Source organism: Neofelis nebulosa, chromosome 16 (assembly GCF_028018385.1).
Source record: "Neofelis nebulosa isolate mNeoNeb1 chromosome 16, mNeoNeb1.pri, whole genome shotgun sequence".
NCBI lineage: Eukaryota > Metazoa > Chordata > Mammalia > Carnivora > Felidae > Neofelis > Neofelis nebulosa.
In genome coordinates, this window is record NC_080797.1 from 47,250,656 (window position 1) to 47,276,278 (window position 25,623).

Sequence of the window (25,623 nt, forward strand, 5' to 3'; positions counted from 1 at the left end):
CTGTCTGTTCTCTTAGTTCAAACAAGACTGGAAGAGGGACAGCTACACATGGGCAGCAGAAGTGACAGCTGACAGGCTGACATGAATCCAAGAGGTAGAAAAATAATCAGTCCCAGAACCATTTCACCACATGATACAGAAATGGAGGTTTATAACAATGACTTTGTGCCAAGTAGAGCTTAAATCACATCCAGGATCCTGTATCCAAATAGCAAGAAAGTATATATTTAACACACACACACACACACACACACACACACATTTTTTTTTTATTTTAAAATAAAAAGCCATGGTGCTTAAAGGAAAGTGTTTCAGTTGTGATATGTCTGTGTATGATAGATGTATTGAAACACTCATTGTCCAACAATATTACAGGGATAACATTCTTGCCACACTTACCTAGAACTAATCTAGAGGTGGACAACTTTGGATAAAGATGATTCCCTAGAATCATTTTATAGTTTACAGCTCTCAAATTGCTTTTACATAAATTAATGTATTTCTCACAACTATCCCAGGATAGGACTGTTGTCTTTAAGTGAACTTTTTACTTGAAGTTAGCATACAAACAGAAAAGTGAACAAACCATGAGTATATAACTCAATAAATTTTCAGAAAGTGAACAAACCTATGTAACTAGCATCCAGATCAAGAGACACTATAACCTACACTGTAGGACCCCCTGGTGTGCCTTCTTCCACCCCCACTTTTCACAGGTAATCACTATCCTGCCACCTAAACCAGAGTTTTGTCAGCTGCATTTTATAGAGAGGAAACTTTGTTTTAAGGCAGTGAAGTGACTGGGAGGCAGGAGCAACACCCCCAATTGGATATATATGTAGGTTTTCATCACAGTGGAGGGTGAAGGTGCCATAACTGGGCTGCAGATGAAGGTGGTTGGTAGGAAAAAAGCAGAAGAGGTTGGGGATTATGAGGCACAGGTCAACAGATACCTAAGACCTGCTGGAGTAGAAAAGAAGATGCAGTCAGGAGGGAATTGGAGAAGGGCTGGACCAGTTTCCCAATGTCCCACGTAGGGATCCTTGAGTAAATCCCAAGGATCACCTCCCTGGGCCATTTCCCCAGACGGCCTCTTTGGTTAATTTTTGTTGTTTTGTTTTGTTTTAAGTTTACTTAAGTAATCGCTACACCTGATGTGGGGCTCAAACTCACAACCCCGAGATCAAGAGTCACATGCTCTTTCGACTGACCAAGTCAGATGCCCCTCTGGGGGTAATTTTAGATTTGGGGACTAGAGATAGAAGTAGTGGGCATAGGGTGTTTGGGGGATCAATGTGTAGGGACATGTAACTTTCACTCAACAATAAGCTAATGCCTCATAGGTGGTTCTGTGGAATACTCATGAAGGGAGCAAGCCCTAGGAGTCTGGGTATAACTATGCTGGAAGGAGTTAGAAGCCCTACCTTGGGTGTGGGCAATGTATTTCTTGAGCTAAGGCCCTACTTCTTGATCATGGCCAAGTCACTTTAACTTTGACCATCAGTCTGTTCATCACTAGGTAAGGATGTTAACTATGACATAGAGGTTTTGTGAGGATCGGATAATGGACGTGAAATCCCTTTTGTCAACTGTAAAAAGTTATTTAAATGAAAGGCTTTACTGATCAACATGAACCAGACTTCCAAAGTAAGACATCAGTCTGTTCTTCAACCTTACCTGTCTCTTTTATAGGTACTCGCAGGATCAGGTATCAGGGAGGGGGCATGAAGATTGAATGGCAGGTTACAGGGGTGCCTGGGTGGCTCATTCAGTTGAGCATCCAACTTCAGCTCAGGTCATGGTATCACTGCTTGTGGGTTTGAGCCCCGCATCTGGACTCTGTACTGACAGCTCAGAGCCTGGAGCTTGCTTTGGAGTCTGTCTCCCTCTCTCTGCCCCTCCACCACTTATGATCTGTCTCTCACTCTCTCTCAAATATAAAACATTTTTTAAAAAGTGAATGGCAAGTTATGGACAGGCTTGGAGTAAGAAGGTAGTGGCCATACCCAGAGAAAATGAGGCCAAACCAAAAGAGCCCAGACTGAGCTTAACCCTCCCCAGCTCATCCCCATTACTTTTGGGGAAACGGCTTCTGACCGGAATTTTCTGACTTGTTCTATCAGCCACCAATCACTGCCTAGGGCCAGAGGCTGCATTCAGCAATGCATTGCCACTTAGCCAGCCTAACCCCACAGGCAATAGTGGGTAGGAAGTAGAGAATGAGGAATGAGCAGACAAGGAGGAAGGCAGCCTGGCCACTACTCTTGTCTGACCTGCATCTGTCTTTGTTGAACTAGGGGGGAGGAGCCTTGCTTTCTGAAAAGAGAAGCCAAATTACTGAGCGAGAGGCCAAGACCAGAAGTAGACCTCAGGAGTCAGAATGGGGTGAACCTCTGACAGGAACAACGAGCAGGCATAGCCAGCCCTCAGGTACGTGCAACAGGGGCAGTGGCACCAGCACCTGGAACCTCTCCCGCATAGCACTGCTCTCTCCCAGGGAGCCTTGAAGGATCAGAGATCTCCCTTTCCGTTTCTTTGGGCTCCCTGCAGGGGATTGGACTCTCACACCTTAGTGCCTGTCTGAGCTGCCAAGTGGCACCATCAGCAGGTTCGAGGACCAGAGAAAACAAGAAAGCCAATTCAGAAGCAGCTCCCAGGCAGGGCCCACTTGGCACGGAGTCTGTGAGATCCGGTTCCAGCAACTGGCCACCCCTCCCCCACAACCATCAGGGCCTGTGTCTTTCGCTTCCTGCGAGGCTAACAGTTAGGGCCTCAGCTCAGAGTGGGGCTGAGGCAGCCTGAGTGTGGTTATTTGTGCATGGCTCCTCCTGTCTCCCCTCCCCACAACTGTTTCCATTCTCACCAAGCAGCCACGTCCGGGTCAGACACGCAGGACAGCAGCCGGGGATTTCCAAGGGACTTTTTGAGAAAAGCCAGTGAAAGTTGGGTGTTGGCTGCACAGCTTAGGCACTCTTGTTGAAACCCACTTCTTCCCTCCAGAACGTAAGGCTGGCCTCGTGGGGCTACTTCCCAAGGATCCTTTCAGATTGAAACTGAACAGAAACCGCCACCCCTTGAGCTCCTTCAGTTTGCTGGGCTGGAAAAATCCTCTAAAAACTCAGTTGAAATTGGAGTTGACAGACCATTCCTTCAGAGCTTGAAGGCCTCAGCAAAAATGGTTCTGGTTTGAGGATCTGTGAGCGACATGAGGCACCAGGGCCACAACCAGCCTCCTTCCCATGGGCCCATGAGAGGACAAGGACAGTGGTACCAAGTCAGCAACTCTCCCTCCTTCCCACACATTCCAGGCCACAGGTAACAGGAGACACTGACTCACTAGAAACACCAGGTGGCTAAGATACACAAAGCCCTAGTGTAGGCACCTCTGCTTATGAGTCAAGAGCTCATTCTGCAGTGGTGATTCTGGGCATTTCTCCCACTATTTTGGTTGACTGTGTGCACACTGTATACATTAAAAAATAACTAATAAAAAGAGAGTAGGTGAATTTTACCTTTTATAAAACCTAAGTTCTAGAATTTTCACATTGCTTCATTTTTATAATCACCACAATACTGAGGTAAACAGGCAGAGTGTTAGCATGGTTTTACAGATGGAGAACAAGAAACTTAGGGTATCAAAATGGGGATATTGATAGGATTCTTTGTGGAAATTTAAGTAAATAAGAATTTATGGTAAATTTTCATTCCAAAACGAGTAACTTGTCTTGACCAATAACAAAACCCCCTACTAGGCCAAAGGAGAGAGGGACGGGCCCAACTCCTACAGAGGCATAAACTAACCAGACCAAGACCCAGCAGCCACCAGTCTCCAGTTACAGGAAGCAGCAAACGTGAGTAGGTGGGGGAGAGAGGGCCAGGGTTACCACTGACTGGCCTAAGGTATAGGAAGAGCACCAAAAAGAAAACAAAAAGTTGGGGGGCGGGGGGGAGGGGTGTATTAAACATGATCAATGGGCAAAGAATACTTATGAAGTCTCAGGATTTCTTTCAGGGGACACCTGCTGTGCCAGGTCTAGAGAGCAAAAGTCTGCACGATGGGGTTCCCTAGACTCAGGACAGCAGACCTTCCAACAGGACCCAAGGAAGCACACTAGAAAGGCTGCAACTCTGGAGCCTGAAAGATGGGTAATGGAGAGCAGGAGGGCTTCTGCTGCTCTGGGAAGGTGCTTACAGGGTTAAGGGGGTTTTACTGCACCCGAGTAAAAGGAAAGAAGGAGGAGGTAAGGCGTCTGTCATGGGCTTAAGAACTTTCCTAGAGATTCGTGTTTATTGGCATTTGACCCAGAGTCTTGCCCATGGGTAAGGGCATAGACCTGGGCTCTGAGTAGGAAGACCAGTATCCTACTTCCCATTCAATTCAGTCTCTGTTAATCCACCAACCCAAACCACCCCCACCAGTAGTCCAAAGGTAAAATGGCCCAGGGACACGCTGTGCTCTCAACAGTCTGCTGAGTCTCAGAACTGGATGGTGGGGAGTATCTGAAGTTCCGCCCCCTTAGTTCCACAACAAAAAATAAACAGAGGCAGGAGGTGGGGCAGAGGCAAGACGCTGGCAGCCATGCATCTTGCTAGGTCTTTATAGCTGTGTCTCTGGATTTGTAGGCCACTCCTCGACTTTTCAGCTCTCGCACGATTCCTGTGGCAGGAAAAGAAACAGCTCTGTGAGGGAGGAAGATTCCAGAGGATAAGAAAAGTCCCTCTACTACCACTTTGTGGGAAGAAACGTGTTCCTAAGCAAAGTGGAGTTCCTAGACAGCTCATCAATGATCCTGCCAGGTTGGCTTGTTACCACTGAAGATTCAGGCAAGTGTCTGGCAATGACTTGGTAAAAATGAGAGAAAAACAGAAGACACATTGTAGTCATTGAAACCAAGGGTTCTGGAGCCGAAATGCCTGGGTTCAAATTCTACCTCCTTACTTAACTAGCAGGTGACCTTGGATAAGTTATTTAACCTCTCTGTGTCTCAGTTCCCTCACAGAGGTGTGAGGACCAGCGTGCAATCACAACAAGGACTTCCTCAGAACTTGGCACAGTAAATGAGTATCAGCTGCTATTATGATTATTATTACCTTGGGGTAGGCGACCAGTGACTGACACTGCATACACACCCGGCTTAAAGTTACCTAAGAGAGAAGAAAAGAGATGGCAGTGAGAGTAAGTTAAGTCTAAAGACCAAATGGAGGTTTAAGCTCAAAACGAAAGAAATGCTGCAGCGCCGCGAGAAGAGCAATCACCTCTTTTGGCTACAGTGTTAAATGACAGGGGACAGGACACTCTCGTCTTTCTCACTCTGAGGACACGTACCCAATGATTTAAGACTCCCCCAACTGAACCCAAGGGACAGAAACAACACAACTAGGAGAAGGAAAAGGAGAAGGGAGACACTTACTGACTCGCTGCCACTTAGACACCCAGCTGTCCTCTGGACTCATCATCGCAATGATTCTGGGAAAGGGAAAGAAACAGAAGTCAGGCTGAGCCTTGCCCACTAGAGAAGAGCGATGGAGGAGACTGCTCACGTTACTCTGCTACAGGCCAGCAAAATAGTTCTGGGAGAGGAAACACAGGAAAAAGCCAAGTATTGAGTCTCTGCTAGAAAGCAGGGGAAAGTGACTTCTAATGCTGCGAAGGAGCTGACCCAAAGTTAGTACTGAAAAAGTTTCTTTGCCCGCCAATCACAAGTCAGTCTTCATCCCCAAAGGACTAGCTTCACCAGGCTCAAAAATATCTTTAGCCCAGACTCCCTGGGAAACCAGCTCTTCTGATTACAACCAACATGACCACTAGGGGGCTGGCCTTAATGCAAAGGCAGAGGGTGAATGAAAACAATGGGACCTCCTACCAGAAATAAGTTAGACTGGGCCAAGATCTGCCTCTAATGAGCTGTGCAGCCTAACACACATATGAAACTCAAAGACCAAGCTAATACATGAAAAGCACCTAGCACAGAATAGGTGCTGAATAAACATTAACTCTCCTTATTATCCTAATAGTTTTTCCTAGGATACCTCTGATTCTAGAGCACAGGCAACAGAAAGGCTACTGAAGAGCTAGAAGCCTGCCTTTTGGGCTTGACATGTAAATATCAGGTACTTTCAGAAGCTTACAGAGGTCATTTCTGTCATTCGTTGATTCAATCAAATGCTTAGTGATTGCCTATTGTGACAGGTCTGTTCTAGACCTGACATTTGTTGATTACCTCCTCAATAACCATTCCCTCTTCTGTTGGCAAGAATCTTGGATTCTTATTTGGGGGGGCCTTCCTCCCCATCCAAATCCTACATTCTCAGTCATACACTGAGTGGAACTGATCCCATTCTCCAGGGTGGTTACGTAGGGTAATACTTGCCCTGGTCTGGCAGACTGATGTGCAGCAGACACATATGCAGGCCATTCTCCTGACCAAAACTATATTCTCCTCTGTCCTTCACAACCATTCTTTCTAGCCTTAGAGTGTCTGTTACCCAACCTTATGATTCAATCTAAACAGAATTCCCACCATTCTCCAAACATACCCTAGTTGTCCCACCCCTGATTTTGCTCAAGTCATTCTCTTGTTTAGAATGCTTTTTCTAAAATGCTGTCTCACCTCAACCTCCTCAAAAAATCTGCACTTCTTTAAGAGCCTGATTCATATGCTATCTCCTCTGCTTCTGGCTGAGTTCATCTGGCCTTCCTCTGATCTCCATTAGCCTTTGATATACCCATTCTCCAAAACCTAATATGCACAGGGAATACACAAATAACTCCAACAACTCAACAATAAAAAGCCAAATAACCTGATTCAAAAGTGGGCAAAGGACCTGAACAGACATTTTTTCTGAAGAAGATACACAAATGGCCAATAAGTACATCACAACTGATTAGCGAAAGACATCACCAATGATTAGGGAAAGACAATCAAAACCACAAAGAGATATCACTCCACACCCAATAGGGTAGCTCCTATCAAAACCAAAACAAAACATAAAACAAAAAATAACAAGTGTTGGGTAGGGTGTAGAGAAACTGGTGGTGGGAATGTAAAATGGTGCTGCCACTACGAAAAACAGTCTGACGGTTCCTCGAAATACTAAACATAGAACTCAGCAATTCCACTTCTGGATATATATACCCCAAAGAAGTGAAGGCAGGGACCTGATCAGATATTCGTAAAGCCATGCTCACAGCAGCATTATTCATAACAGCCAAAAAACAGAAGCAACCCAAGTGTCTATCAACACATAGACAAAATGTGGTATATACAAAAATGGTATTATTCAGCTTAAAAAATGCTTCTGACATGCTACAATACAGATAAACCTTGAAGACATTACACTAAGTGAAATGAGCCAGTTACAAAAGGACAAATATTGTATGATTCCACTTATATGAAGCACCTACAGTATACTTCAAATTCAATCGCTTCTCGGCCTTTTGGCTAAGATCAAGTGCAAATTCATACAGAAAGTAGAATGGTAGTTGCCTGGGGCTGTGCGGAGGGGGAAATGAGGAGATGAAAAAAGTTCTGTAGATGGATGGTAGTGATGGCTGCACAACAGTGTGAATATACTTAATGCCACTGAATTCTACACTTAAAAATGGTAAATTTTCTGTCACACATATCTTACAACTTTAAAAAAAAAAATTCTAACATGCAAAACTTTACACTGCGTCTCTTACTAGTAAATACATCACTGTGTGACTCCTGACATCCTTCACAGCAGCCAACACAGTACGTTACCTGTAAATGGGAGTTCTTTTATCCATTTGTTAGCAATTTTGTTACAGTGCAAACAAATAATCGAAGGGGCTGAAGATTCTGACTATGCACATGCATGTGTAGGAAGTAAGATTCCATGACAACATCTTTTTTGCCCAATTCTTCATGCTTCCTTAAAGGAAATCAAAGAAGGGATGGAGTTGGCCCCATCTTGAAGGTTCAGCAAGTACTGGGTTTGAGCCTAGTCGGTGTGTAAATCTTCAATTGGCCTGGAGACCAAGAGGCACTTTAAAGTATCTCCTGAACCCCCCAAAAATACTGCCCTTTGGTTCCTACCTTGGGGGAAAAATGGAGACCTGACTACTTATGTTACTCTCACTTCCCTTTCTCCCCATTGGACAATCTCACTAAGGGAAAATTTTTCTTACAGGTTCTCTTAGACATATCTAAAGGGAACAGCTTTCGGGCAATAATTTACCATTACTCTACCTAACCTTCATCTTCGAAAGGATCTTCATGCATTCAACAAACATTTATTAGCCATTTGCCACCTTCCAGGCCCTGTGCCAAATCATGGTGCACAAGATAAACATAGTCCCTACCAACAATGAGCTGACCGTCTTTAATGAAGAACTGTACGGCAGAAATATAATGAAAACCACACAAGTCATTTTGAATTTTCTAGTAGCCATGTTTATGAGTAAAGACAAAAAGATGAAATTAACTTCAATACCATATCTCATTTAACCCAGTATATCCAAAGAATTATCACTTTGGCATGTAATTAATATTTGAAAAATTAAAATATTTTATATTCTTTTTTCTCGTTCTAAGTCTTGTCAATCTAGTGCATATTTTGCAGTATGAGCAAACCTCAGTTTGGACTAGCCACATTTCAAGTGCTCAATGCCACACATAGCTAGTAGCCACTGTACTGGACAGCACAGGACTACTATGTCTCAAAATAACTTTGAGAACAACTAGGATTATGGTCTCAAAAGTCTGCCTCACATTTACTTGGTGGGGTGGGGTGGGGTGGGGGTGGGTGTAACAAAGGACTCTACAGGGGCTTACCCATCAAAGGAAGAACTGGTGCAGTCATAAACCATCTCCCGGTTACCCTTCATCTGAAGGTATGCATCACAATTGTCACATCCGTCATATTCAAACTGGTCTATAGTCTAGGAGAGGGAAAAGAGGGAGAAGGAGTGAGCATAAACAAGGCCAAAAAAGGAAGTAGCTTTCTCCATACTTCTACCTGGTCAAGTAGAAGCCTCCCTATGTTGGCTCTGTCTCATCAGATTCCCCACCCACCACTCCCACAGCCCCATTGCTAAAGTTCCACCCTCACAGTCCTCCCTCTCTTATTACCAGCTATGTTTTACCTACTCCTTTCCCTAGTCTCCTCAGGGTCAGGCATCCTCTCCGACTACTCCCTCAGCTGCAGATCCCCACCCTCCTCTGAATCCCAGGGGCCTTCGGCTTCAACAGAAGTTCACTGAATGTCGTTAAGGATCAGACCTGTGTGCTGAGGATTCAAAATCATGTAAGACTGCCTGCGTTCCTCCCGACTTAAACAACGGCCTCCAGCAGCTTCCCACATCCCCTGCCAACCCCCGGGGTCCTGGACCTTACTTTTTTCTTCGCTATCCCCCAGCTCCGTTCCACCTTTTCCCCCACCTTGATACCCCATCGCCCCTACAACCGCCTCCCCGAAGGACACCTTGACCAGAGAACACAGCAAACAAGCCCGTAGATGCCGTAGGTCCTTCGGCACCGTCTCCAGGGCCATCCTCTCCGACAAATGAACAGCCAAGATTTGGGCCACGGCCTCCTCAGCCGCAGGAAGTAAACAGCGATTTACCCAGAATGCCTCCCACTTCCGGTTTTCCGCACTTCCTGTTCCGGTGTGGGGAGCCGCGGACTCACGCCTCTCTCTCTCTCTCTCTCTCTCTCTCTCTCTCTCTCTCTCCCCCGCTCCCCCCCCCCCCCCGGTCAAGGAGATGGTTTCTCCCGCCTGGAGGCGGGGCCGGCCGGGAGTCACCTGGGCCGGCGCGCGCACCCGCCACCTGGGCCGGCGCGAGGGCGAGGCCGGGAAGGCGGTTGCGCCTGTGGGTAGGGCCCGTGGGGGAGGGGTGGCGCGGCTGGCGCCTGCGCGGGAGCGCGCCGCGGCTCCGGCCGGAACTCCCGGCGGGGCGGGCCGTTTGATCTAGGCCGCTGGCAGCCGGCCGCCGGTCCCCTTAGGAGGATCCCAGATGTCAACCGGGATTCTTTTTTGTCTTCCCGTTTTAAAAGCGCAGGGCCAGAGTCCACTGTCTCCATCTGGATTATCTCTGCAGAGAGGAAAATCAGGGACAGCCCCTTTCTTTCCTGAGAGCAGTGAAGGGTTTCCATTCGCCGTCCACGGGAATGCTGGCTTGTGAGCCCATGGCGGATACCAGGCCCATTATTTTTTAAAACTCTTTACGTACTTTCCTTGTTCCAGCTGATAATTTGTTTCGTGTAGCATTTAGACACAGGTCCTTTACTTCAGAATATCTGTAGGGGATTGGAGATTGTGTTTTGTTTTGTTTTGATTTCACCCTATAGCAAGCTGGATGTTTCTTTGCTCTCCTGTTCAAAACTGGGCAACAGACAACAGGTCTCCTAGGAAACCTGTCCTGGAGAAGCAGAGGGGGAAATGTGCTTTGTGAGGATGAGAGCAGAAGCTGCCCCAGGCTCTGTGGAATTCATACCAACATAGCACCAGCTCTTGATCCTCAACCGTAGTCCCGTGGGGAGGCCGAGCACAGTCATTTGTGTTTATCAGAATTGGAGCTCTGGGATAGTTTCAGTAGTTTCAGGCCCTACTGTTCTATCCTCCCAACCAGGCGTCCCAACTGAAACAGCTTTTTCAAGGCGGGGGGGGGGGGGGGGGGGGGGCGTGTGTTCAGATGGGTTCTGTGACTGGGGTTAGAATGTTCCCTGTCACTGGATACTTTCCAAACATACTTTCACGCTTATCTCATGGGAGCTCTGCAACCACTCTGTGAAGTAGGCCTATTTTATGGGTGGAAAAAAGTGAGGCACAGAATATTTGCCCAAGGTCACAAAGTCACTGAAGCATCATAAGAATGTGTGAAGTGAAAAGTACAGTAAGTCTGATAATGACTAGACCACAGTGAGAATCTTGTCATGCTTCCCCCTTCCCTTATCTCACCAAATCGTTTTTTAGGGGCTTACAAATCAATTCTTGTTACCTAGTCTACCACTCTGTCCTGTCCTTTCATAAATCAGAGTCTAGCCTCTGATACCAGAAATGATTTATTTCTGTCAATGGAGAAGATGAATTTGTTACCCTGAATGACAGTCATGAGAGAACAAAACCACAAGACCAGACCGCATTTATGGATAAATATATTAGCAAATAAATACATTTCTCAACATAGTGCCTGATTCAAGCGTCTTTCTGTCTGGTTCAGATATAAATACCCATGTGGGTGCTTCGGTAGGTGCTAGTTCCCCACTGACTTTGAGGGAAGAAGATTCCCAGGTAGGGTCCTGTGCCCACTTTGCTCCCACATTCACATTCCAAATGGGATAATGCCTGAGGAGCCAGCAATGGTCAAGCTGCCCTGGGGTGAATGTCACCGTCAGGAGGCCCCTCAGCCCTTGCCACTCAGTACCAGCTACCCAGGCCAGATATCCTGCATGCACACCTTCCTGGGCATCCCTGGCCTATATGGCTTATAATGGGAAGCTGGGCCTTGGGGCCATCTAAACCCAAATGTCCCACCTTGCTTTTCCTTTGTTCTCCCGTTTCCCATCCCTGCTCTGAGAGAAGACCCCCAGATTCATCGTTGTCCTTGTTCAGCTGTAATTCTGCCTTTTCTACCTTCATTCCATCCTCCCTTTTCTAGACGAAGTTCATCAGAAATCCTTTTCTTTCCATCTACTTTGGGACTTTGAGATAGGCAATCTCTAGAAAAGAATTATTCCCTCCCCACTGCCACTCCCCCCCCCCCCCCCCCCGCCAATACCCAGAGGAACTGGGAGTTGCTGGAGAGAGAAGGGAGTTTGAAAGTCAGAGGGTCCATCCCAGGTTCTTCATGGTGCCAGAACATGGTGCTGGGACACGACTCCACACCCTGGCTTCCCACAGTCTCCCCTCTGACTTAATAGAGTGGATCTTAATTAAGAACAAGAAGGGAAAAACATTCTCCCTTATGCACCAGGGTAGGCACTGCCTGGAGAAGCTGCAGAGCTTCCCTTTTTAGGGCTCAGGCCTCACCTATGTTCTTGATCCTTTTGCAAAGAAGGAAAATAAGAGCCAGGTTGCTGCTGATGCAGCAGCTTTACCGAGGAGTCAAAGCTGGTGTGCAGGACTCACCCAAGAAAGGAGGTAAGAAGGACCCATTGGCAGGTATGCACATGAGACTTGGGATGAGGAAGACCTGCAGGGTCTGGGGAAAGGAGCAGCACCTTTTCAACACCTAACTACCCACACCTAGCTTCCTGCTCTCCCTTAAGGAGCCAGCCCACATAGGCAGTAGCTAGTTGCCAGGCTGGACACAGACTTGCTGCCCTGCAAATGCGTTCTGCACGCAGGGTCCAGAGCTGGGAGCAGGGAACACTTCCTGCCCGCCCCCCCATCACCACCCCTCTTCCAGAGGTTCCAGGAAGTATAGCAAAAAAGAGGGGTGTTTTCCGAGGTCCTTTCTTCTCTCAGGAGCATGACTCTGTGCCAGACAGGGCCCCCAGGTCAGCCGGAGCACACTTGGTTGAAGCGAAATCTTCGCATCTCACACAGCCTGTTCGCACAGCTCCTCAAGCTCCTCCTCCTCCGAGCCTGCGTTTACAGAGGGAGAGGAAATTGGTCACTGAGTGTCAGGCCAGCCTCTTGCTTGTTCCACCTGCGAGACAGTATGGCTGGCAGGGAACCACACAGGGTGAGGAGCAGGGAATGTGTCCAGAAAGGGCAGTTAGATCGAAAGCTGGGACGGGTCCCAGTTGGGACACAGGGAAGAGGGGGAGAAGAAAAGCTAGAGAAAGAGAAACATATATAGCAACCAGTGTGTTACAAATACTTCCTATTCATTCATTAACCCAATTAATATTTATTAAGCACTCATGAATCTGGCCTGTTACCACACACCAAATAGAAGACCAGAAAAAAAAAAAAAAAAAAAAAAGCAGGAACCTGACAGTCTTGTAGAAGAGAAGGTGTGCATGCAAAGGGAAATTCTGCCAGTGAGACAGGACTGGGTCCTAAGACCTTTCCTGGGAAGGGGACAGATCATGTTCCAGTGGAACAATCAGGAAGGTCCTCCTGAAGGTGAAGATAAATGAGCTGGTCCTGCAGAAATACGTAAGAACTCAGTTTATGGGAATAGGAAGGCAGCAGAATATTCTGGGCTATAGGAACTGAACAAGTATTTACTTGGTTTAGCAAAAGGATGGAACAGGGAAGAACAGGAAGGGGAAGAGGGGAAAAAAAGGTTGGGAAGGAAGATGGGGGCTAGCTGGTGCTAGAGCCTTGAAGGCCAAACCAGGATGGGTTTTTCTTCACTGTGGACAAAAGAGAACATTTGGAAATTTCTGGACAGTCTATTTGAGGGTGATGAGCCTGGCAGCAGTACGTGAGCAGGGTAGCTGTGCTGCATGACTCTGTAGGACACAACACTGTATGTACAGTGCCCAGCCTTCATGGACCTGTAAGAGGGGGAGGAAGGGTAGAGGCTCCTGCTTCCATCTTTAGGCTGCATCTAAGACACAGGCAGGGGCCATCAGTTTTGAAGAAGGTAAAAAATGCATCAAGGATACATTTAACAGAATCTGGCATTGATTGGATTTGAGGAGCAGGAAAGAGGGAGACATTGAAACAGGTTCTGAGTATGGGAGAGAGGGGAAGTGGTGGTCTGGGACCAGCAGCACATGACAGGGTCCAAAGGGAATCATCAAACACATAGCCAAAGCTTACTTTACCTGGTTCTATGGAAGCAATTATTTTCTCTACTGTAACTGTTTACATGCCTATGACCCCACAGACCTGGATCTCCTGGTTGACAAGTTCCATGTGTTCAGAGCCTAGCCTGGAACCTAGCATAGAGCAAACATACAGTGCAGGAAGGAAAAAGGAGGGAAGAAGTGAATGAATGAATGAATGGTAACAGCTCTAGATCTTAACTATTGGGTTCCTGGACTGTGAGGTCTTACGTTTCAGGACCTTTGGGTCCCCTTTTGGGGTGGCTGGTGATAGCTGTAGGCAAAGAGCTGTGTCATCCACACTATGGGAGAAGATGGGGAAAATGGGGAGGTAGGGGGCTCTGAAGGAAGAAGAGGGGGATTTGAGCAAAAAAACACCAAGTTAAAGTTGAGGATTTATATTATCACCGTTGGTTGTAATACAGTATCAGGGATGTACTGAGGCCCCAGGAAAATTAGGTCAGTCTTATTAACAAGGGTGCTTAGAAGGGAAGCCTTAGTTGTTCTTTTACCCCCAGGGGGAGAGGAGAAAACCTAAGGACCCACAGGGTTGCTGAGAACCATCTGTGATCTTTTTTTCTTTTTCTTTCCTTTTCCTTCCTTCCTTCTTTCCTTCCTTCCTTCCTTCCTTCCTTCCTTCCTTCCTTCCTTTTCTCATTTACATAGCTCTTCTCATATGGCCTAGGATTATGGATCTGCAATTATTTCTCCTACAACACCTCATATTGCCTAGGATTATGGCTATCAGTAATTTTCCATGCTCTCCTCAAGAGCAAGGAACCCTTTTTGGCCTTCTTTGTATTTAAAGCTAATAATTGAACTGTGTGCATTGGTACAGCTTTACTAATTATTAAAGTATTGAAACAATTATATTGGAGCTGTTGTCCCAAACAACCACAAGTGCCAGATTTCTGATGTTTCATCCACACTGTATTTCCCCTGAGACCGCCCTATGATCTGGCAACTAAAGGAGTAATACCTGGCCGAGTCAGAGTGCTTCAGCCAGCATCCTATGCTATGCCTGTTGTTCAATATTTTGAATATCGCCCCCCTGCACCCTTCTCAGCTTCTGTCAATCCTTTGTTGGCTGACTTTACCCATCCTGCAATAACCCCTAGTATCCTCTCCCCACCACACCCTCTCCCCCTGAAAACTCACCAGGCTGGGCTGGCGGCACCTGGCAGTGTGGGTAAGGGCATGACCTGCCCTCCAGGGTGCCACAACTCCATTCACAAGGCCCTTCCCCAGGTGGGTGTGGTTCCAGGGACTGGCGTGGAGTCAGACACAACCACACTGGCTGTGAACTTGGGTAACAAGGGCCTGGGGTTTCTGGTAGCAGCCTCCTCTCCAGGCCTGGAGGTCCAAAGATCAATGGATGGGCCTCTGGGGACCAAGGGTATGCCAAGCTGGTAGCATAATGGGGGAAAACCTGGCAAGTTGGGTGTGCAGTCAAGTCCTGGGGCCGAGAGGCTGAGGTGGGCTCTGAGAGGCACCCTCGCCTTTTCCTCTGTGGATGTCGAACAGGGAGGCTGGATTTCTGCAAGTGGAAGAGGCTGCTGGGACTGGGGCTGGAGGCATCAGCTGGGCCTGGGGCTGCTTCGATGAGGGCCTTGGGCCGTTGTGGATTGGGGAGCTGTCCTGAAGGGGCAGCTGGGTTGGATCTGGCAGCTTGCTGATCAGGGGAAGGCAGCTCTGGCTGGGGCTGTGTCCGAGGAATGGCAGGCCTGGACTGGGGCAACCCAGTTTCTGGGCCAGGCTTCCGGCCATGCCACTGGAAGCGTTTTTTGTAGTGGTGGTGCCGGTGCCGGTGGTAGTGGACGTGGCTGGAAACCTGGGTTTTCCCTGTGGGTACCACTGAGTCCAAAGAACGGGGCCGAGAGGTCACACTAGGCTGGGTCTCCTCCCCCCGGGGCTCCCCTTCAGGGCTGCAGTACACCAAGGGGTCAAAGTCACTGCTCAGGGAGCTGCGGAAGGTAGAACTGCTGCCATGGATGCCCTGCAGACTGATGTCTGTGCAGTTGACCACTGAGTCACTTGAAGAGCCGTGACAGGGCCCCGAACTGGAGTCACTGGCTGGCCCATCTGCCATGTAGCCACTGCGTTCCGTGCGGTAGCTTTCTCCAGAACCGCTGCTGTCGTGAGGCCTGGCCCGGCGTGGGGGTGCTGGGCAAGCGGAGAGGTGCTGCGAGGTGCATCGGAGATGGCCTACCCCCCAGCCCTGCGCGTAGGGATGCTGGGCCACCGCCAGGCGCTGCTGCTCGCCCGGAGCCCGAGGATGTGCGGCTCTGGGGAGACGGTGGTGCCGGGGGCCTGTGCCTGGCTCCTGCGAGGTTGGGAAGGGACCAGATCGCGGGGGCCGAGCCACTGCACTCCGGGAAGGGCCCAACAGGTATGCAGCAGGTAGGTGGTAGTGGGCATGGCCGGGATGCTGGCGAATGAGGTGGAGTCTCCGGCCTGGTTCCTGATAAGATCGAGAGTGTCCCAGAGACTGGGAAAACGAATCACCCTCTGGAAGAAAGAACCAAGAGCGTAGGTGTTTGACCCCACAAACCTATGGAGCGTGCATTCAGAAAAGTGTGGCTGTAGCACCTATTTGAGCCCACATAGCCTGTGTGTTCGGTCAGAGTTGAGGGACCAAGGACATTCCTAATCTGCCTGTGCCCTGGGACACCCTGGCTCCTTCCAGTCCATCTATCTCCTTGGAAGTTCCACTGTGTATGTCCATCCCTGCTCCTCCCATCAGCCCACCTGGGGCTCTTTGACCCAGGGCCACCACCAGTCCATAGTGCACCTTTGGGTAGATTGGAAAAAGGCTCTCCTTCCTCAAGATACTTCACTTTCATCTTTTAGAAAATTTTCATAATATCCTGGTTTTGTTAGAATAAGATACTTTGTTGCCAGAAAATCAGAATAATAAATATACAAACCACCCAGATTTAGAATCAACGAAGTTGTCATAAAGATACAATGTTTAAAGTAATGACGATGTCTACATCTTCATTATGTATGAATGGCCCTCCCTGCCCTTCACAGGAAGCACTCTTGAGCAGTACACAGCTTAAAGAACTATTATGGCAGACCTGCTTTCTCCTCAGCTTCAAGACAAAACCGTCCCTCAGAGAGCAACCTTGTTCTAGACCCATCTGCCTGCACATAGGGGAGGACTTGGCCCACCTCCTACCTACGATGTTGAACATGCAGAGAGGGCAAGTCCGATGCTGATGTAGCCAGGGGTCCACACACACACGATGGAACTCATGGAGGCAAGAAATGACCCGTAGCTCCTAGAGAAAACAAGGGGGCCCAAACCGAAGTTATCTGTAGGTTCAGGAGTAACCAGGATTTCCCTGACTCCCTCTGGCCTCTCCTTTTTGCCCTCAGCTTCTTGTAAAATACCCCATGGTAGAATAGAAAGAGTAAGGGCTTTGGTGTCCGGTAAACCTGGATCTTGCCACTTTAGCTGCATGACCTTGGGCAAGTTTCTTAACAGAAATGCTCTAGTTTTCCGCTCTAAAATGAGTATGAAAAACTAACCAACCCCCACCCTGCACTGTCATGAGGCTAAAATGAGATAATACATCTAAAGCACCCACTACAGATCCTAGCACGTGGTACACACTCAATGAACAGTAGTTGTCTTTCCCTGGAAGACCAGGAAAATAACCAGACCTCAGTGCTGTCCCCTACCTCTGCCTCATTGCAAGACACACGGGACACGGATGCAACCAGGGCACCCACACCTGCCCGAGTGCCTCCTCCAGCCTCCCAAAGTCCAGCTGCCCTCCCCAGCCTGGTCATGGAGGTCGCCCGCAAGCCCTGCCTTACCTGGCCCTCAGAGAACTCCTCCAGGCAAATGGCACACACAGGGGCTGAGCTACAGCTGCTACTTGAGTCCGGCCACTCAGCCCGGGCCCTCCTGCAGCTGGCCTGGTACCTCCTGGTGGCCAGCTGGCTGATGGCCCAGGCTGTTCGCTGTTGAAGGGGATCCTGAGAAGAGGGGTGGGGCTCAGAATAGGGCAAGGGCTCCTCTTCCCTCACCCCTGGACCTCAAGTTTGTGCTTGGCTCCCAGTCACCCAGTTAGATCATATGGCCGATTGACTACTCCTAGGAGTTTGTCGTCTTCAAGCTCATACGTGGCTCTGCCAAGCAGGCTAAGCCCCGCCCACCCCACTCCCCCATTCATACCATCAAGCTTTCTTTTCCTTGATGACCCATGGGAGAAAATTTTCATCCAACTGCCTGCTTGACATCTTTGCTTGGATATCAAATAGGCCCATCAAACTGAATTCCTAATCCCATTAACCACCGAACCACATATCCATCCTACCGCCTTAAAATGTAAGTCAGATCATGGTACTACTTCTGCTCAAAACTCTCCAATAGCTCCCATTTCACCCAGAGTAAAAAAACAGTGTCCTGCCAATGGCCTACACAGTCCAGTAAAAGGGGCCCCCATGGACCCTCTGTCCTCGCCTCCTGCTCTGTCCTGTCACTCACTGCACTCCAGCCACATGGCCCCCTTGCTGTGACTCAGACATACTGGACATGCTTTTGCCTCAAGGCCTTTGCCCTTACCGTTTTCTCTGTCTCGATCATACTCTCCCCAGATATCTGCACATATCACCCCCTCACCCATTTAGGGTCTTTCCTGTAAATGTCGTCCTCTCAATAAGGCCTCTTCTGGCTTTGCTTTTAAAAATTAACTCTGTCCGGGGAGCCTGGGTGGCTCAGTTGAATAAGCATCCGACTTTGGCTCAGGTCATGATCTCACAGTTTGTGAGTTCAAGCCCCGCGTCAGGCTCTGTGTTGACAGCGTGGAGCCTGGAGACCACTTCGAGTTCTGTGTCTCTCCCTCTCTCTCTGCCCCTCCCCCACCCCTGCGCACACTGTCTCTCTATCTCTCAAAAATAAACATTGAAAAAAAATTTTTTTTAATAAAAATTAACTCTGTCCTTTTACATTCCCTTTTTCCTCTTCCATTTTATTTTTCTCCTGGGAACATGTCGCCATCTAAAATACTACATATTTTACTTACTTATTTTGTTTATTGTCTGTCTCTTCCCATGAGAATGAAAGCTCCCTGAGGGATCTTTTTGTTCACTGCACAATCCCCAATACCTGAAACAGTGCCTGGTCCATACGAGGAGGTCTCTATGTTTGCTGAATAAATAAATGAATGGGCAAGCTGATGTGGAGAGGCTGCTGGAGATCAACAAGTCAGATGCCAGGGTATTTAGATGTAAACTATTTCAAGAGCATAAGGGCATCTTCTTTCCTCAATTCTCCCTTCCTGCTCTTTACCCTCCCATATGCATAAACGTGCCACCTCCATCAGGGAGCCCACCCTGCTCACCGGCCTGTTGTGGTGGGGGCGGCATCGGATGCGCAGCACTGAAGCCAGGATGACCACAAAGATGGTGCCCACCACCGTCAGGAGGATCCACACATCATAATCTGGCTGGAGGAGTGAGCAGAGATGGAAAGAGTCATATTTCTGGAAGGAGTTGGGCCAATTTGAGAGAAATTCAGGTGCTCAGGAGAGTGAAGGCTAGAGATCCCCATGAGTCTTCCAGCAGAGGGGATGAGGTGAGGAGGAACCTGCCGGTGGGGTTAGGTGGTCCCTGTCTGCCCAAGGTCAATCATAGGAGAGGGTCCTCCAGGTGTCAGCTGTGAGAGGTACTATCTGAAGACCTATGTGCTTGGGAAAAAGAGGAAAAGGACCCTCTGCAAAGTGGAAGCCACCCAGTGCACAGCTGGGTGAGGTTTCTAGCTAGTGGAGAAACACCAGCCAGGGTATCAGGGGCTAGGGGGTCAGGGTTTCATTCTGGCTCTGCTCCTCTGTGCCATGAAACCACAGAGCTGAAAACAACTTTAGAACTCAGCTGGCCAAATTGATGCATTCTGCAGATGAATCCCAGAGGGGGAAGAAACCTGTCCTGAGGCACACAGCTGGTGGATAAAGTTCAACTATAGGGTTTCTAAACTCTCTTTAGCTCCAGGAGTCTAAGGGCTCTCAATGGGAGTTGCCACAGAACAAAGTGGCAGTGAGAACGGGCGCTAGGGCAAGGCCTGGAGATCTGGCGTGCTTACCCAGGTTGGGGGCTCCTTCAGCTCAATCCTAACATGAGCCTTTCGGTTCTTGTACACAAACTCCATCAGCTTCTCGGCATCTTTACCCCAGATTAACACCACTGGCCAAGTCAGCCCCAGGGGTTGCTGTAGCTGTGGGAGGGAAAGTGCCCACGAGGGCTGTTATGTCCTGACTTGTCTTTTCCCAGGTGACTTTATCTCCCTCCATCCAGCTCCCTCAGACACCCCAATGTCCCTGGGTACCTGCTCAGCAGCAGCTCGATCCTCAGTGATGTCAAAGAGGACCGCACTAGCTCCTCGCTCCCCTGCCATCCGGGCCTGCAGGGACACACAGCAGAGGTCCAGCTGAGGTCAGAGAAGGACACGGCCCATCTGTCCATCCATGCCCCGGCCTCACCCCTCACACGCCTGTCCCTTCCTGGGACATTGCACACACTGCATCTTTGCACACTCAAATATAACATGTGCGATCCGTGCCCTGCCCTCAGCTCACCCAGGTCCCACTGCCTTCAAGGACAACATTCAATCCTTCATTCTGTCATGGAATAAACCCGTAACAAGGGTTTAGTAGGAGTCAGGTAGTGGACCTGGCTCTAGAGCTAAGGACAAATAAGACATTGCCTGGCCCTCAAAGTACCACAAGTCTGCCTTCACTAAGAAGTGTGAGAACAGAAGGGAGTGGCCAGAACCACCACAAACCCCCACCCCAGGGAGTGGGGGGAGGGTGACCAGTCCCTGGAAAGGGAGGGAGAAAAGACAGGTGGAGAACTCCTTCAGAATAGAACTGGGCTTTCCAAGATCCAGCCCTGCCTGACAAGAGGAGCCTACAGGGCATCCCCTCAGCTCAGGCAGAGTTTCAAGGGCCTGGGACCCTGCCGTCACCCAAGGTCTCTATGGCAGAGCCCAGGCTCAGCCCATCTCTTGATCTCTTTCTCCCTGCCACACTTTTCCTGGCTACAATTCAAGGACTTAATGGAGTCTCTGTCCAGTGCTTTATCCCTCATCCCTTCCCTGAAGGTGGCACTGGAGGCTGGGTGGGGAGGGACTGGGGGGCTATTACCACAAGGACACAACTGTGCAGGTATGCACATGCACGCTTGCCAGGGCTCCAAGAGCAGGGTCTAGCCAACCAGGCAGAGCAGAGCAGAGCCAAAAAGAAAGAGAGAGAAAAAAAAGCAGGAATCTAGAAGCTGGGTGTGGGGTAAGAGAACTGAGATAAGAGCCAGGAGTGGGGTGGAGGTGCAAGGGCAAAGGAGCCACAGACAGATCCTGCCTTGCCTTTGTGACAGCCTCCCTGCCCAGCACAGCCACTCTCCAGCCTTTCTCCCCACAGCACAGGCTCATCTTGCCTTGGTATCAGGCTGGGACCTCGTGCCCCCAGGGCCCTGCTGAGTCTTTGCAGCCTTCCTGCAGGCACTGAAGGAGTTAATCCCTCTGCCAGTAGTGGTGGCAGGAAGGGGAGCCAGGGCTGGGGCTTACTCACACTCTTAGGGCTTTGATCTCTGCTTTCCTTCCCGGAGAGAGCCTGTCCGGGCAGGTCTCCTGCCAGGCAGGCCAGGGGAGCAGCTTGCTCCAGCTCCCTGCTCCCTACTCCCCAGGAGGCAGCAGGGGCCAGAGGGCCCCCTCAGAACTGGCAGCCCACAGGCAGGGGAGCCCAGGAAGAAGGTGGTGGAGACACTCGAGTGGGGCCCTGTTTTGGTCAGAAGAGTAACTTTCCCCCTTCCTCCCTCTCTCCCTCCCTCCTTGAGCTGCTGAGGAGCTGGGCTGGGCCCTCTACCAGCACCCAGGCCCAGCCCAGGCCCAGGCTCGCCAGCCTAATTGACTGGAAATTCACAGGACTCCAGAATGGTATTGCTGAAGAAATTGAGAGGTCACAGGCTTCATTGTCCTCCTGCTCATTTACTCCCAAGAAGTCCAGCCCAACTAGGTGACCCCAGGCAAAGAGAAACTTCTGAACCCTCCAAGCCAGGGTATGGGAGCCACACCAGAGGAAAAGGAGAGGGGCTCCCACTGCTAATGTCATAGTCTAGAACTTGGCCAAGGCATGGGGAGGTCACCTCAGTAGTCAATGAATTGAGACTCCTGGATCCAACATGCTGACAGGGCCTCATGTGTCTCACGCCCAGATTGAGACCCTAGACCCAGCCTGGCCTGAAAGAGCATGAGAGAAGGGCACAGACTTCCTTCTCCAGAGATTTTCTTACTTACCAACCCCTCTCTCTTTGAAGGACTGGAGTAGGAACAGTGGAAAGTAATTACCCTGATGTTCAAACACCCCAGCCCATTACAGCCCATAATTACAAAGTTGTAAAAAGGGATCAAAGAGAGAGTACTGGCCAACAGGGGAAACAAACAGGACTTTCAGGCAGTGGGTACCTGTGTTCAGAGTTCTAGGAACCAAAAAGCACGATTTGGGGCCAGATGGCAGCCCACACTGGGGCTATCCATGCTTCCCTCTGGTCCACCTGCCCCCAAGAAAGTGGGAGAGAGGGAGAAAAGAAAGCACTTCTTGGGAGACCGGAATCTGGAAGGCAGAGACAATAGGAAGGCCCTCTGCATGGGAAGACTCAGCTTTAGAAAAATTACCCAGAGATCTCTTTTGGGGCTGCAAAGAGTCAGCCATCTCTCTAGGGGCAGCAAGCAAAGCTGCCCACGGCCTCTAGCAACCAGGACTAGTACACTCTAGGACTCGTACACTACCCTCTGTACCTCTCTGGGCTGTAGGTTTTCCTCTCCAGACACAGTGACAGTCTCTGTAATCTCCTCATCAAAGATTGGCTAAGTACCTACTGTGGCCAGGGCACCAAGCCAGGGAAGGCCAAGCCCTCTAGAACAGCTCATTATCTAGTTGTACATATCCATATGTACATATCCATAATATATCCAAAGACATATCCATAATATAATGCTGATAACATTCCAGAGTACAAATGAATGAAATAGACCAGTAGTTTTCAAACCTTTTTTCACTGCAGAAAGCCCATCCCCCACCACACACACACACACACACACACACACACACACAAAATCTGACGCAAATCTTCAATACACAAAACAGATAAGACTCAGCTGAGTGTGAGGATGGGGGTGGAGTTAAGAAAGAGCCTCGGTTTCCCCCTCCCCACAAAGCACCTCCCTGAAACCTGGCATGGACAGAGACCCTGGCAGTGTGCCAGAAAAGAGGCATCCCTCCATAATAGGCTAGCTGGGCTGAGCCAGTCAGGAAAGATTCACTAGAAGAGGTGGAATTCATCTGGGCTTGAAAGCAAGCGTAGGAGGAAGTAGAAGGGATACTAACCTTTACCGAGACCCACTCTGCCCAGACTGCTCAGGTTTGAGTCCTGAATATGCCACCAACTATTAGCTGTTAGACTTTGGGTATGGTACTTAACTGCTGTGTGCCTCCGTTTTCCTTTCTGAAACTGGGGATTATAATAGGCCCTACTTCACAGGGTTGTTTTGTGGGCTGTATAAGTTAATCCATGCAAAGCTTTATGCTAGTACCCAGCACATAGTAAGTGTCCCCTAAGTATTAGTTATTGTTATATCAGCTGTTACTATATGCTTTGGGTATGTGATTTCATTCACTCTTCACAAAAACTCTATAAGACAATTATCCAGTTTTGAGTTGAGGAAACTGAGGCTCAGAGAGACTGAACAACTTCCCCAGGGTCACACGGCTGATCAGACCACTGATCTAGTCCAGGCATGAGGTGATAAGGGTCTGGGTAATCACGAGGATGGCTGTGGAGTTGCTAATAGAGAAACAGAAACCAAGTTGGATGACTGGATAGGGGGAGGGAGTCGGTGGTGGTGACAAGAATGGATGAGTCCAGAAAAATTATGGTGAGGTTTCAGAGAAGATCAAGAGAGGCAAGAATGAAAGAAAAACCCCAATCTTGTTAAAAGCATAGGATGATGATGCCAGTGATGACAACAGTGGTAATTGTAATCATTTATTCAGTGATTACTATGTGCTTAGCATGGGAGCTTCCATCTGTACTGTCCTATGGAGCTTCCATAAGAGCTTCCATCTGTACTGTCTCATTAAATCCTCATAACTGCTTTATGATATAAGTCCCATTATTATTCCCCTTTTACAGATGAGGAAACAGGGGCCCAGAGAGGTGAGCTAAAATGTCTAGGTCACACTGAGGAGCAGTGGAGATGGCAGGCTTCAGACCCAGGGCTGTCTGGGTCTCAAGAGCCCCAGCTCTGTTGATGGTGATGACATCACTACTACTGATGGATATTCCAGAGCTGATTGAGGTTAGAATTTTTCAAACTTTTATCACTAAAACCCACCTTTCCCCTCTGGCTTCTGGGAACCATATGTTTTTTTAACATTTTACCAAACTAACGGAATTCATTATGTACAATTCATTTTCCTATGAGATAACTTGTTGTTTTTTTTTTTTTTTTAATTTTTTTTTTTTAACGTTTATTTTTGAGACAGAGAGAGACAGAGCATGAACGGGGGAGGGGCAGAGAGAGAGGGAGACACAGAACCGGAAGCAGGCTCCAGGCTCCGGGCCATCAGCCCAGAGCCCGACGCGGGGCTCGAACTCACGGACCGTGAGATCGTGACCTGAGCTGAAGTCGGACGCTTAACCGACTGAGCCACCCAGGCGCCCCAAGTCCTATGAGATAACTTGTAACCAAAAGCAACATACAAATATTTTAGTTAAGCTTGTGGGACTTATGAAACATTGGAAGTAGCTCAAAGACCTCCATTACTACCCTCACAGACCTCCTTTGAGCCAGCAGGTCTCAGGTAGGAGCTGCTTGGTCAGGTCAAAGGATGAAACCCAAGGGAAGTCTTGACCTGACCAGTTGGAGAATGTGGGGCTAGAGCCATCCTGTCCCACCGAGGTGGGGGAGAAGCCAGGTATGGAGAAGCTGAGCAGCTAGTGAAGGAGGAGGAAGCATGAGCAGTGACCACAAAGGCTGTGGAAGAAAAACAGGTCCTAGGGCAGCAGCCAAAGTGCCTCTTGTAAACCCCTAATGGCTTTTTGTTCCTTTGTGCATTTTAGCTCAGGCACTATTTGGTAGCTGACAGTCATCATTTTCATCCTCACAACGACCACTGGGGTAGAAAATAAAAGTCCCATTTTATGGTGGTGGCCCAATAAGGTTAAAAAGAGCACCGACCACACGTTCCTTGTTTCCTAGTGTCTGTGCACAGGACTTATTCCTCCCACAGCACTGTGATCCTCCAGGGGGCGAGACGAAAACCTCCTACGTGGACAATGTCCTGCCACATTGCCCAGTGTTCACATGTGCGTGAAATGCATACACTGTTTTAGAAGAACAGCAGAGCATCTCTGAGCCCTTCCTCTCCCATCTTTCTCTCCTCTCCCACCTCTGTATCTCGCACACTCACACTCACTCACACACACACATACACACACTCACACCCACTCACACACACTCCACACTCACATTCATACCACGTAACACTAGGCACTCATCTACCAAATGAGCAAATGAATGACATTTGCCCACGTTCTGTAAAGCAAGGGAAGTGAAATAGCCCAAAGCAGGGTACCTTCAACCTAACAAAATTCTGCTGCCATCAAGGACGTGCCCAGTCTTACACAGAGACAACACTCTCCAGATCCTCCACGTGTGCTGGCCCCGACCGCCCACATCCTCCGTAGCCCTCTTCTGCATCAGCGTGGCCTGGGCTGGGAGAATATCTCCACCCACCTGTGGGTGCCACAATCAGAACCCCACCCACATCTTTCCCCCTCCATGGGACCAGGTAAGAGCTCAGGCTGTTTCCTTGAGACTCATGGCTCAGGAAATAGCCCTCAGTAGGATCTGGAAACCAGGGAGAGTCTG

General features: G+C 49.0%; 2 protein-coding genes and 1 long non-coding RNA gene across 5 annotated transcripts in view; 1 reads left to right on the forward strand and 2 right to left on the reverse strand.

The window, feature by feature from the left end:
• Window positions 1–4,253: 4,253 nt before the first annotated feature.
• On the reverse strand, window positions 4,254–9,582 carry SUPT4H1 (SPT4 homolog, DSIF elongation factor subunit). Its single transcript, XM_058706005.1, has 5 exons — window positions 9,448–9,582; window positions 8,799–8,905; window positions 5,412–5,467; window positions 5,092–5,145; window positions 4,254–4,657 (listed from the first exon to the last, which is right to left on the reverse strand). Exons 1-5 carry the CDS (start codon window positions 9,514–9,516, stop codon window positions 4,590–4,592), a joined length of 354 nt encoding a protein of 117 aa, XP_058561988.1. The 5' UTR covers window positions 9,517–9,582; the 3' UTR covers window positions 4,254–4,589.
• On the forward strand, window positions 8,888–9,594 carry LOC131498574 (uncharacterized). The gene is made up of 2 exons (XR_009255475.1): window positions 8,888–9,270; window positions 9,382–9,594. It is a non-coding gene; the product is annotated as an uncharacterized LOC131498574 (long non-coding RNA).
• Window positions 9,595–11,105: 1,511 nt separating this feature from the next.
• RNF43 (ring finger protein 43) overlaps window positions 11,106–25,623 on the reverse strand; it is a 70,829-nt gene continuing 56,311 nt past the window's right edge. For all 3 annotated transcript variants that reach the window (XM_058706007.1, XM_058706006.1, XM_058706008.1), the window contains 7 exons: window positions 20,023–20,097; window positions 19,780–19,911; window positions 19,043–19,147; window positions 17,514–17,675; window positions 16,870–16,972; window positions 14,847–16,196; window positions 11,106–12,552 (listed from right to left, as the gene is read on the reverse strand). In XM_058706007.1, coding sequence (XP_058561990.1) covers window positions 12,506–12,552; window positions 14,847–16,196; window positions 16,870–16,972; window positions 17,514–17,675; window positions 19,043–19,147; window positions 19,780–19,911; window positions 20,023–20,097 — 1,974 coding nt within the window. In that variant the 3' untranslated portion in view covers window positions 11,106–12,505. The remainder of the gene's footprint in view (window positions 12,553–14,846; window positions 16,197–16,869; window positions 16,973–17,513; window positions 17,676–19,042; window positions 19,148–19,779; window positions 19,912–20,022; window positions 20,098–25,623) is intronic.

What these genes read in the sequence shown, in the direction of transcription:
- SUPT4H1 (XM_058706005.1), bottom strand. Translation starts at nt 9,516, where the DNA reads ATGGCCCTGGAGACGGTGCCGAAGGACCTACGGCATCTACGGGCTTGT. An exon ending in TGCTGTGTTCTCTGGTCAAG is followed by an intron (nt 8,906 to 9,447) that starts GTGTCCTTCGGG and finishes TCCCTCTCCTAG; the next exon opens with ACTATAGACCAGTTTGAATA. An exon ending in CACTGGTCGCCTACCCCAAG is followed by an intron (nt 4,658 to 5,091) that starts GTAATAATAATC and finishes TTCCTGCCACAG; the next exon opens with GAATCGTGCGAGAGCTGAAA.